This window comes from Tripterygium wilfordii, chromosome 8 (assembly GCF_013401445.1).
Source record: "Tripterygium wilfordii isolate XIE 37 chromosome 8, ASM1340144v1, whole genome shotgun sequence".
NCBI classification, from domain to species: domain Eukaryota; kingdom Viridiplantae; phylum Streptophyta; class Magnoliopsida; order Celastrales; family Celastraceae; genus Tripterygium; species Tripterygium wilfordii.
In genome coordinates, this window is record NC_052239.1 from 2,717,181 (window position 1) to 2,729,158 (window position 11,978).

Consider the following 11,978-nt stretch of genomic DNA (forward strand, 5'->3'; position numbering starts at 1 on the left):
CAAACGTCGAGGTCGTGCCAGCAGTGCATAAGTGTGACAAAAACAAGAAGCGCCACCCATGGTGTTTCTGCCCTGTAATTCTCTTCTCTTACAAAAACGCAACGCAGAGAAAGGCGGAGGACCCCGATCCAAAGAGAGTCAAAATTATGATAATATCGTATCTTTGAAATTTTAAAAGAAAAACACAGGAACGAGACTACTCCTTTTAGCTTCTCGATTCTCTGCCTGTCCCTTTCAGGTCCGTCTTTTTTTTTTTTTTTAATTTTCGCCTCAATTTCATCGAAGTTCAGGACATGAAAACCCTAGATCTTTTTTTTTTTTTTTTCAGGAATTGATTTTTTTTTCTTCGTTAGATGTCAGTGTGGAAGAGGGATTACTGCCGGCTGGAATTGTGCAGAGGCAGATAGCTGAATGATCAGGGTTTGATCAAATTCCCGTTAAGTGATTTTGACTGCTACTGACCCGGGACGGTGATATTCGGTGCTTATTTAGGGTTCTTGATCAAGTTCTTGGCTGTAGGTTGGATATCTCGAACTGGGTTTCAGTCAAAATTTATTCTTGTTGCTTGATTGTTTCTGGGGGCTTTAGATTATATTGCAGATTTTTATTCGTGATGTGCCCAATAATACTTTTCCTGTCAGTCGGAAATTTCTTCTCTTTACCATTCTTTCGAGAATAGGAGTTGGGAGTGAAGTCTGGTACTTGTTTCAGAGTTCTTGAAATTTTATCGGTTCTAGTAAAGAAATTTGAGAATTTCAATGGCCAATCCACCTAAACCTTCGCTTGGATATTCTGTTTCTACAACTCCTTCACAAACAAACAGACAGACTCCTCAGTCAGAGAAAAGTCCAATTCCACCTACTCCTCCTCCAACTTCAGTTTCACCTGTAGCACCTAGTAGATTTCCCCCTCCTAAGTTGCAACAAGATCAGATACCTTCCCCTTCTATTAGAAATCTGAATTTTCAATCGCCAACAAATGGGGTCAGCACTGGAAGTCTTGCTACTCATTTAAGCACTCCTCCTGGCCCCCCTGTTTTTACTTCCCCCGTTCAGCCTGCTGCTGTGCCTTTCCGAACTTCTCCAGCAACTCCTCAGCCATTTGCTTTCTCATCAGGTTCAACATTGCCCACATCTTCACCTCCTCATTTCTCAAATGGGTCAGCTGACTTGCAACACCAGGTTCTGAATGCTACAGAAGACTCGGTACCAGTTACGAATTCACTGTGTGTTTTGTTCTCAGCTCATAAGGTATCTTTTTATTTTCTATGGCTGCTTAAGACAGAATCATTGATCTTCATGTGATATTGCCTATAGCGTTCTAATTTATGGATTTTTTTTTAATATTCTATCCTTGTCAGTTTATTTGTTTAAACAGTATTTATAGATGCTAAAGATTTGTATATTTGGGTTAATGCTATTTTTTTCGCATATGTTTATGTAATTCACTTCTGATTTTCCGATTAAATCTAGGTGTTGAAACAGAAGAAAGTAGCAAATGTACCTAGTTTGGGTTTTGGGGCTTTGGTCTCTCCTGGGAGGGAGATTTCACCAGGGCTTCAAGTAATACAACGTGATCCCCATCGATGCCAAAACTGTGGAGCTTATGCAAATCTCTATTGCAAGATTCTGCTTGGCTCAGGCCAATGGCAGTGTGTGATTTGTCGGAAACTGAATGGAAGTGAAGGGGAATACATTGCTCCAAGCAAAGAAGAACTTCGAGGTCTTCCGGAACTGTCATCACCTGTGGTTGATTACATTCAGACTGCAAACAAAAGACCTGGTTTTATTCCGGTTTCTGATTCCAGAATGTCTGCACCCGTTATCCTTGTTGTAGATGAGTGTTTAGATGAACCACATCTCCAGCATTTACAGAGCTCTTTGCATGCATTTGTTGATTCACTTTCCCCAACAACAAGAGTTGGAATTATATTGTATGGCCGAACGGTTTCAGTTTATGATTTTTCAGAGGAATCCATGGCATCCGCTGATGTGCTGCCAGGTGACAAATCTCCAACTCAGGAGTCATTGAAAGCATTGATTTATGGAACTGGAATATACATGTCCCCAATGCATGCATCTTTAGAAGTAGCGCACAAAATATTTTCATCCCTGAGGCCATACAAGTCGAACATTCCAGAGTCGTCCAGAGATCGATGCCTGGGTGCTGCAGTTGAGGTTGCTCTGGCTATAGTTCAAGGGCCATCAGCAGAAATGTCTCGTGGGGTGGTTAAACGAGCAGGAGGGAATAGCAGAATAATTGTGTGCGCTGGTGGACCTAATACTTACGGTCCTGGATCCGTCCCGCATTCTTTTACCCACCCAAATTATCCTTACATGGAAAAGACAGCAATGAAATATATGGAGCATTTAGGTCAAGAGGCTCATCAGCACAATACAGTTGTTGACATCCTATGTGCTGGGACCTGCCCTGTCAGAATTCCTATTTTGCAACCTCTTGCAAAAGCTTCTGGAGGTGTTTTGGTTCTTCACGATGACTTTGGAGAAGCCTTTGGAGTGAACTTGCAAAGGGCATCTGCCAGGGAAGCAGGTTCCCATGGTTTTTTGGAGATACGCTGTTCTGATGATATTTTTGTTACCCAGGTTGTTGGTCCAGGTGAAGAGGCACATGTAGACACTCACGAAACATTTAAAATTGACAATGCTCTCTCCATACAAATGCTAAGTGTTGAAGAAACACAGAGTTTTGCTCTCTCCATGGAGACCAAACGAGACATCAAGAGTGATTTTGTTTTTTTCCAGTTCGCAATTCAATTTTTAAGTTTCTATCAAGCTGATGTTTCGAGGGTGATTACTATCAGACTGCCAACTGTTGATAGTGTTTCGGCATATCTTGAAAGTGTACAAAATGAAGTGGCAGCAGTCCTTATTGCCAAGAGGACCCTGTTGCGTGCGAAAGGTCACTCTGATGCAATTGATATGCGGGCAACAATTGATGAACGGATCAAAGATATTGCTCTGAAATTTGGGTCTCAGGTGCCAAAATCAAAACTTCATCGATTCCCCAAAGAACTCTCTCTGTTGCCTGAGCTCCTATTCCATCTCAGAAAGGGTCCGCTCTTGGGAAGCATTGTTGGCCATGAAGATGAGAGATCTGTTTTGCGGAATTTATTTTTGAATGCTTCTTTTGATCTCTGTCTTCGTATGGTAGCACCACGCTGTTTGATGCACCGCGAAGAGGGTACGTTTGAGGAATTGCCAGCTTATGACCTTGCCATGCAGTCTGATACAGCTGTTGTACTTGACCATGGTACAGATGTCTTCATTTGGTTGGTATGCCTCTTATTTCCCAGCCACCTTAGTGTGGAATCTTTTTGTTGGTTTCTGATGCTGTATATACTGATTTATATCTGTTCACATGTTTTAACCTTTTGTTGCTTGTAAAGTATTCGTCCTTGCATGATTGCATCAGTAGCTTGGTTGCATGTATAATGCATTCTGTTTCTGTCTGTGTTTTGGTGCCTAGTTTCAATATCTGCTAACGATGAGGAGGAATTCAATAGAATCTAGCAAGGTCGAGAGCATCTGAGAGTTGTATTTCCTGTTTTTTTGCAAATAAATGAAGAAATGTTTTTTTGGCTGATCCAGAACCATATCAATTTTGAAGTAGTGGCTGGTTCACTCTATAAAATAAAATAGTGGTGCCATCATATCAGTAATAGTGCGCTGAATCTTAACGTCGTTAGACATGCTTTTTTGAGTAGTACTATTAAGGGTGGCCTCCTAAGAAGTCCTCGTTGTAGCACTCATTCCACCAAATGTTAAAAAGAGGAAAGGGTAGGTGACTTTTTTTCTCCCATTTCGAATGCAAAATGAAACGGCACCCGGGGGGGGAGGTGCAACCAGGGAACAATTGCAGTACAGATACAAGTTCCTACAAGTATAATTCAGCCAATCAATGGCTTGCGGGTGATTGATAGTATTTGTGGTTTACTATGCAAGGTAACTTCACATGGGGTTAACCTTGGAGATATTCCCTGTCCTAAAAAAAGTGAGGAAATCACTCGGCCAAAGCTTTAAAGTACTAAGCTAGTCATCCGAGAAGATTCTTTGAAATGTTGCTATTTCTCTCTTGCCAAATCAGCCAACAAATTGCCAATCCTTTTGTTTTTTGTCCTTGGCCAGCCAGGTCCTTGCTGAAACTTCGGGGGCTATGCTGTTGCTCATAACCCAATTAATTCCCTTAAGTTTCCGAACTGCTACCCAAACTTTCCTGGTCCAGGAGCAGTGCATCAAAAGGTGATTGGCTGATTCTTCTTCCACTTTGCAGAGAGGGACATCTATTGACAAACAATTGGTAATCTGAAAAGAAGAGGCTTGTCCTTGCTTCCCCCTAAACGGCTTCCCAAATGAAAAGGTTAACCTTTACTGGACCCTTTGTCTTCAAATCCACTGCTGATGAAAACTAGGAACTCCCATCTGAGAGTTGTTTCTTTCCGCGAACCTGACTATAATAAGAGGCTTGAAAGTGAGATTCTAATCTGCATCTATCGACCAGGAAACATGCCAATTTGTAAGTGTTGGGTGATTAACATCTTAGAATTACAATTTCCCTTTACTTAAACCTAGAACAGAAGGAAACGATAAATGATGTCATATTGTATACAGACTTTAAGTGTAACTTTCTGTAACTCAAGTATGTTCATGCATGCAGTCGCATCTGTAGCATATTGGAAAACATCATTAATTTAAATTGCAAAAACCAGTCCTGCATAAAACTTATGTATTATATAATGAGCTTGCAAATTTAATGTCTTAATATGTCATTTTTATACTTGATTTTTTTGGTTCTCTGGCTTTATTTCTTTTTTAGGGTGCTGAACTTGCTGCTGATGAAGGGAAAAGTGCAGCAGCTTTAGCAGCTTGCAGAACGTTAGCTGAAGAGCTCACTGAATTGCGGTTTCCAGCTCCCCGCATCCTTGCATTCAAGGTATTCTGAAAACTCATGGTTCTGACATTCCTTTTTTTTTTTTTTAATTTCTTTTCCCTTTTTGTATGCATTCGTAGTCATACTGCATTGCTCCACTCATGGTGCAAATAGTAAATTTAATTTTTTTATTCATAACAGGAGGGGAGCTCTCAGGCTCGATATTTTGTTTCTCGGTTGATACCAGCCCACAGAGATCCTCCTTATGAGCAGGTGAGAGAGGATAGAGTGAAAGAACCTTATTGTTGATTACGTTCTTAGGTTTTTTATGACTCAGATGAAAATTTAGTTGTTATTTTGGAGCATCATAAACACTGGGATGTGATCAAGAACTCCAGCATTTAAATGGGCTTACATGATGAGAGATTGTTTTGGAACTTGATTACAGGAAGCAAGATTCCCACAGCTTCGATCTTTGACAGCAGAACAGCGGACAAAACTGAAAAGCAGCTTTATTCATTTCGACGATCCTAGTTCCTGTGAATGGATGCGAAATTTGAGAGTGTTACCACCAGAACCAAGCTAAGCAACTTTTTTTTTTAAAAAAATTTGGTGGGAACCCTTATCTCCAAAGAGGAATTGTGCCTACTCTTGCGAATGGAAATCTGTCTCTTCTTTTGGCTGCCAATGCTTGGCAGTATATTTTTCTATTTTCGTTTTCATTTTTTACATAGAAACATTTATACTTGTCTTTGATTCAAACATTGAATTTTTTACAATTGTACCATCAATTATGTTTCTTTCTAGATTAATAAATCTCTCTTTTGGTTCAATTTTTTGCTATTTTTATAGCCCATATTCTAGGTCTTCTCTTGCAAATTTCTGCCATAACTGGATCACTGAGAGAGTATGCCATGCAGTTGCAGGCTGGAAGGAGCATTTGTGTAAATCCATGCACTATTTTTTGCTCTTCAGGCTGTCATCACTTGAGCAGTGGGAAATTCATTTGTGATTCAGGTGTTTTGAAGTCATTAACTACTTTTTGTTTGGAGTTGATGCAGGGCATTTGTTTACAAATGAAAATCTGAATTGGGACATGCATTAATAATATGCAAAAGCAGTATAAGATGTATTCATAAATTTAATTGGAAAGATTCTCAATAAGATTATACAGATGAACAAGTGTATCTTTCTCAAAGGCTGAGAAGTAAAATCCCATACCAAAGTTCCTATCTTGGAGATGCCTCACTCCCATCTTTTTTTATTACAGAACATAAAACCTGCCTGGAAATGTAGGTTTCGAGCTCCTTGGACACATCTGTTAGCTTCAAGTCGAAACTGCTCCTGTACTTTTGCATTGGGGATGGCATAATGCTTGAGAACATTCCAGCAGAGCCAGAAAATCGTCTTCTTGGACTTGAAAACCTTCCTGGTGACCCTGGATTCCTCCCTTTGCTTATATGTGGTGCTGAACCTGACACTGTATTGCCCATCGTGTTCTCTGGGTTTATCAGTGGCCCTTGCTTTGTCTCGAGTGGTAGTGGCTTCAATGGATCATTCTCTGGCTTCTGTTTCTTAAGCCTTTCTCTGGCCATCTCTGCTGCTAATACTGCTTTATCTCTGCTCATGTTTATCAGTTTCCACGGGTCAATACTCACCTGGAACTGGAAGCCGTCTTTCTTGGTTCTAGTGGAGGACTCAGGATCTCCATCAATCCTTATTGATAACCTTGTTGGGCTCTGAAATTTAATGAAGTGTCCATGATAATGTGTTTTTCTATGGTGCAATCGCAGGGGAGGATGTCAAAATATGTACCTGATTTAGTTTCCGACCTCTGCAAATAAACCTGGATACAAATGTTGGCTTCTCAGGTGAGTCAAAGTCCATGCTTTCATCTGACGAGGAGTCTGAATCATTGAATAGGTCCGTTGGTTGATTCTCCTCTTTCATTGCCATGATGTACTCATATGTTCGCATTCCCTGCAATCAAAGTAATGTGCTCAAGACTGGTTAGGTGTTAAAAGAAGTATATTGCACCATCTCTTTAGGAGTAGATAGTATAATTGAAACCTAAAGCGTGGACAATCACAATGCCAAAAAAACCATTGAGAAAGCCTTTTACAAACAAAGAACAGTTATCATGCTTGAAAATTCAACTAGACTCAGAGAACTCAGAAGACATGAGGTAACATTTGAGGAGTTATAATTGCCGTAATCGCGGGACACAATCTCTTAGCGGTGCTAACTAACGCAACAAGAAAATGATTAAGTCATTTGGTGATGTATACTGCACCAGTAATAGAATAATTGCAGTGTGATGCAAGACACCAGATGCCTGTGTTAAGATGGTTAGACTAAAGGAACCAAAGGGGATTGTTGGTCTAGATATATAGTTTTAGGGCTATTAAATTTCCCTCTTTCAGAAGAGGGTTTAAGTACTTCACTCTGCAGCACGAATAGTGTTCAGTTTAATCATTATGCTTTATGCTTCTGCCTGGCACTGTGGCTATTTCATTATGGTATGAGCTCTAGGGTTGTGATAATCAACTAGTAGAAGGAAGAATGCAGTAGGGAGCAGAAGCAGAGGTGACAAACATATCACCCTGTGCGTCTAAAATCTATTTATTTATACTTTACTAAACATAAAGCTGCTACAGCCTATAAGTTTATCTTTTCAATTCAAGTATCATCCCTACCTTCCTTATGAGAACCACATGAAAGAAGAATAGCTGCCCCATTGCTGCTGAACAATAGGTTGTCAACAGAAACAGCAAAACCTGTAATATATCAAGAAGTTAAAATCAATGAGCAAGTGAACTGGCATCCTATTGAACTACAATGATAGTTTGACAATGGTGAGAGAACAGATAATTACCGATATAGTAGCAAGAACTGCTCTAGGAAACTCTACATAGAACCTCCTCTTCAGCTCCTCCTCTAGTCCTTTTTTATCTGCAAAGCACCTGACAAAAATGGCAATGGCAGTTCCTCCTTCCATGATTAGCTGCAGCAGATCCAATTTCATAGACGGTAAACAAACGGTTGAAAAATGGATGTCAAAGTTGTCCTTGCAATAATTATCAAGTAAGGCCCATAACAACTAACCAATAACAGCACTGATATCATTAGAAGAATGAATGTAGTGTAATTCCTTTTGCCAACACAATTATTTAACCACTGGAACAGAACAAATAACTTTGAGTCAACATGATAGCAATTGTATCCATAATTCATATGAATAGTTAAAGGCTAAAGAAATCAAAGGCAGAATATAGCACAATGCGGAAAAGAAATGCACAATTCTTACCCTGCAGTGGTGATCAAACCCTTCAACGCAACGGTTGCAAGTTCTACAATGTTTACTGTGTTTCTTCACCTGAGCACAAAACATGAGAAGCTTGATCATGTTAAAACTTAATTAACCAATATGTCACCAACTAAAGGGTAAACCATCCTAATTGCTATGATACAGCTTAAAATTTCTTCTGTTCTCCCTCTAATTACAACACATTAACAATTCGATTCTTCATGGCATTATCAATCAAATAGGAAGGAAAATTGCACTCTATAAAAATAACTTCCCAGAAATGAAAACTGGCAACAACCTCAAAATCGCATAGCGAGCAAAAGGAGATGTCATCCTCTTTGGGGTCAGGTGAAACCGCCTCATCCTTCACAACAAAAGGGAATGGCAGCAAGTGCTCCATTTGAGGCCCGGTCTTCCATTGATCCAAATACGTCCTCCTTATGAAAGTCCTTAGAATTTTCCTCTCCACCCTCCTAAAAAACCTCATAATTATCTGACTAAATATGAACCCATAATTCAGCTTCGCAAACCCACTAGATTTCCCTCTTCTCTTCTTTCGAAATCTGGTCTTATCTGTCGGGTCAATGGCAGTGCATCTAATAAATAGTAACATAACTGAAAGTGCCTGAAAGTGATGAAACATGAAACAGATCAATTTCACTGACATCCAGAGACAGTAAATTATCACATTTGCAAATTGCAATCACTTGAATACATTACCACAAAGGAATAGATAGTGGTGACGGTGATTTCAGCAGCTCTATTCCCCAATAAAAGCCCAAGAAATGTGTAAAATACTACCACCAGAAAACAGTATACCACCATCCCCACAATCTGCGATCCAATAATAAAGCATCGCTAATCAAGTTAGAAATTTTGACATCTGGGTTGCTGTAAATACAATCGATTTCGGGTCCTAAAGATGCATATATAGATATGGAGTACCTGTAAAGAGTGGAGAGGACGTTGCCATCCATGGCGCCTCACAAGCATTGCTTTCACAGCTTCTCCTATCAAAAAAGCCAAAATTGGGATTTGGGTCTATGAAAAGTTTCAGCTGTCCATAGAGTAAAGGATATGAAGTCTGTACGTGAGCAAAAAACCTCCTTTGTTGGTTTGTTTATTGAAAGTTCACACTCAAAATGAGGGGTGGGTACATATCTCTCCAACGGTCGATTACTAGGGTTTTGAAATTTAAACATCTCTACCGATTCAGATCTGTGAGATTGAACGGCTGTGACATGTGGGGAAAACTACGGGACCCAGATCTGATGACTTCCAGATCCCATCTGGACCGATACTTTTTAAGACATATCTATCCTCAATCACTCATCAGGTCAATTGGAGTGACTTGCGCGTAGGAGTGTTAAAACTAGGGCTATACAAAATTGGCATAAGACCCAACCCAACCCCACCAACTCGACCCCTACCCGCATAATTGAGGGTTGAATAAAGATTTGTTAAAGGATTAAGGCAAATGCAATGGTAGAGGTTTGCTGGGCCAACAAAGATGTTGTATTTTGTTGATGTGGTTGTATTGTAAAATATGTTTTGCTTATGTGGTTGTATTGGGATAAGTGTTTTGCTGATGTGAATGTATTGATATTTGATGTTTTGATGTAGTTTTGTTGTGGATAATGTGGAGGAATGGAATGTTGTTGGTCTCCATGTTGGGTGGGAAGAGAAATTGTATAGAAATTTGTGTTTTGCTGATGTGGTTGTATTGGAAGATGTGTTTTGCTGATGTGGCTGTATTAGAATACGTGTTTGACTTGACTTTTTGTGTAATAGAGGTAGGACATGGCCAACATTTTTGTTAGCCCAGCAAATAAAAAACCATTGCATTTGCCCTAACCTAATCTTATGCGGGTCGGATGAGGTATTTGTCTTAACCCGACCCAATCTCATTTCAATAATACAAAGTCATTTTATACTTTTATAAGTCAATTCTCAATAACATTTATTCCTCTTATCTATTAATCTATTACTTTTTTAGTGTTTGAGACTATGAGGCTTGAGTATCTAATGGCCTGACCCACTAAAACACTAACCCATGAGACTTTGAGTATCCAAACCCAATCCACTAACCCATGAGACTTCTTGCACACATTGCCAACCCGACCAAACCCCAAATCCACCCAAACTCTACACAAAATGAGGTTGGTTGAGGGAACTTCCACCCGAACCTATGCGGATTTGATTGGTCATTTATTTTATGTCAATAAATCTAAAAACTAACTATAACCGATTGTTTACACCTCTATTAGCATGCAAATTACTATGTCATTGTGTATTCGCGCGTTTGTTCATGTTTTGGTTTAAAAAAAGTTTGTTAATGTTTTTGACCTTTTGTTTAGAGGGAAAATTTTTATTTATTTATTTAGTTCTTGAAACTTCTAAGTTATGGCGTGTTGATTTTATGTTGTAAATCCATACTCCCATTGACATCAACAATATTATCCGCCCTGGGTTGTTCGGTTCCTGTGGATACATCGGACCCGCTCGGCTTTGTTTCTCCTTAGGGCCAAACAAGTGGCTCGACGCAACTCACTCAAGGCTAGGGAAATGTCTTGTTGTAGAGTTAGGGGTGGGCTTATCCTTATAAATAAGGAATCAATCCCTACATATTTCGATGTGGGATACTTACACTCCCCCCGTACTTGTGGGCTGGGTTATGCTAGGCCCAACAAGTGGAGTGGAGGTCATGTCCAATTGAACCGAATTGCTCCGATACCATGTTATAAATCCACACCAACAATATTGTTTGCTTTGGGTTGTCCGATTCTCGTGAATACATCGGGCCCGCATGACTTTGTTTTTCCTTAGCCCCAAGCAAGTGAGCTCGGCCCAACTCACTCAAGCCTAGGAAAATGCCTTGTTACAGTGTTAGGGGTGGGTTTGTCCTTATAAATAAGGAATCAATCTCTATATCTTTCGATGTGAGATACTTACAACATCTGACGGAAAAAATTAAATATTTTTTTCGTTTAAAACTACCGGTTCAATGTTGATACTGGACCTAACTTGGATTGTGAAAACCAAAAACCTTTTGGCTGAATGACGATTTTATTACACAATTGTAGTTCTTGAAGCGTAATTACATATGACACTACATTTTGTTTCAGCAATTTATTGTGTCAGAAATTTGAAATTATATTATTGTGTTTTGTTGAAATACCGTTGAGAAATGTATTTTTTATTAGAATCGAACATTGTCACATATATGTCTAACCCAACTGATTACTAACCAAATCACTTTTTATACCTCTAGTTGGTTAAAGAAACATGCTTCCTTGTCCATTTGGGCACTATAGACCATAGTAGTGTAGTGTCAGTAACCATTTCACGTAACCATGGTTTAGTTGGTTAACTTAATTAACTTTGAAGTATGAAAGAGGTTGAGAGAAAATTTATTATGGGCTGGGCCTGAGGTGGGGCTTTGATTTGCAGACACACTGCCATACTCGGCCAATAGCACAAATTAATGAGAAAGTAGCCCAACCCACTTGGGCCCTTTGCCCCACTTTCATATAGCCTATGGGCCATGCCACTTTTTAAATGGGCAAGGCCCACAATGACTGCAGAAAATGTCCCCCCCCCCCCCTCAAGAAAAAAATTAGGGCAAAAATTAGAAGGAATAGATTACAGTGATTTTGAAGCAAGAACCAAATCCAATTAGACTTGATACTTCATGATGTCTAGTCAAGACAGATGAGCTTAATCCCATGCACACATCATCATCATCCGAGCCTTAATGCCAAAAATTTGAGATCAGCAACACGAG

General features: G+C 39.6%; 2 protein-coding genes across 4 annotated transcripts; one reads left to right on the forward strand and one right to left on the reverse strand.

The window, feature by feature from the left end:
• The first annotated feature begins 56 nt into the window (after positions 1–56).
• On the forward strand, positions 57–5,720 carry LOC120003283 (protein transport protein SEC23-like). 2 transcript variants are annotated; one of them, XM_038852197.1, is made up of 6 exons: positions 57–238; positions 329–1,250; positions 1,473–3,293; positions 4,834–4,950; positions 5,089–5,160; positions 5,336–5,720. In XM_038852197.1, the coding sequence occupies exons 2-6, from the start codon at positions 759–761 to the stop codon at positions 5,471–5,473; spliced, it is 2,640 nt and encodes an 879-aa protein (XP_038708125.1). In that variant the 5' UTR covers positions 57–238; positions 329–758; the 3' UTR covers positions 5,474–5,720. The 2 variants fall into 2 exon arrangements, with proteins under 2 accessions (XP_038708125.1, XP_038708126.1); XM_038852198.1 differs by having other exon boundaries at positions 354–1,250.
• A 268-nt stretch (positions 5,721–5,988) lies between these two features.
• LOC120003284 (protein S-acyltransferase 18-like) lies at positions 5,989–9,520 on the reverse strand. 2 transcript variants are annotated; one of them, XM_038852199.1, is made up of 9 exons: positions 9,140–9,520; positions 8,915–9,028; positions 8,493–8,819; positions 8,195–8,263; positions 7,993–8,064; positions 7,763–7,891; positions 7,584–7,664; positions 6,703–6,867; positions 5,989–6,626 (listed from the first exon to the last, which is right to left on the reverse strand). In XM_038852199.1, exons 1-9 carry the CDS (start codon positions 9,185–9,187, stop codon positions 6,117–6,119), a joined length of 1,515 nt encoding a protein of 504 aa, XP_038708127.1. In that variant the 5' UTR covers positions 9,188–9,520; the 3' UTR covers positions 5,989–6,116. The 2 variants fall into 2 exon arrangements, with proteins under 2 accessions (XP_038708127.1, XP_038708128.1); XM_038852200.1 differs by lacking the exon at positions 7,993–8,064.
• Between the last annotated feature and the right edge of the window lie 2,458 nt (positions 9,521–11,978).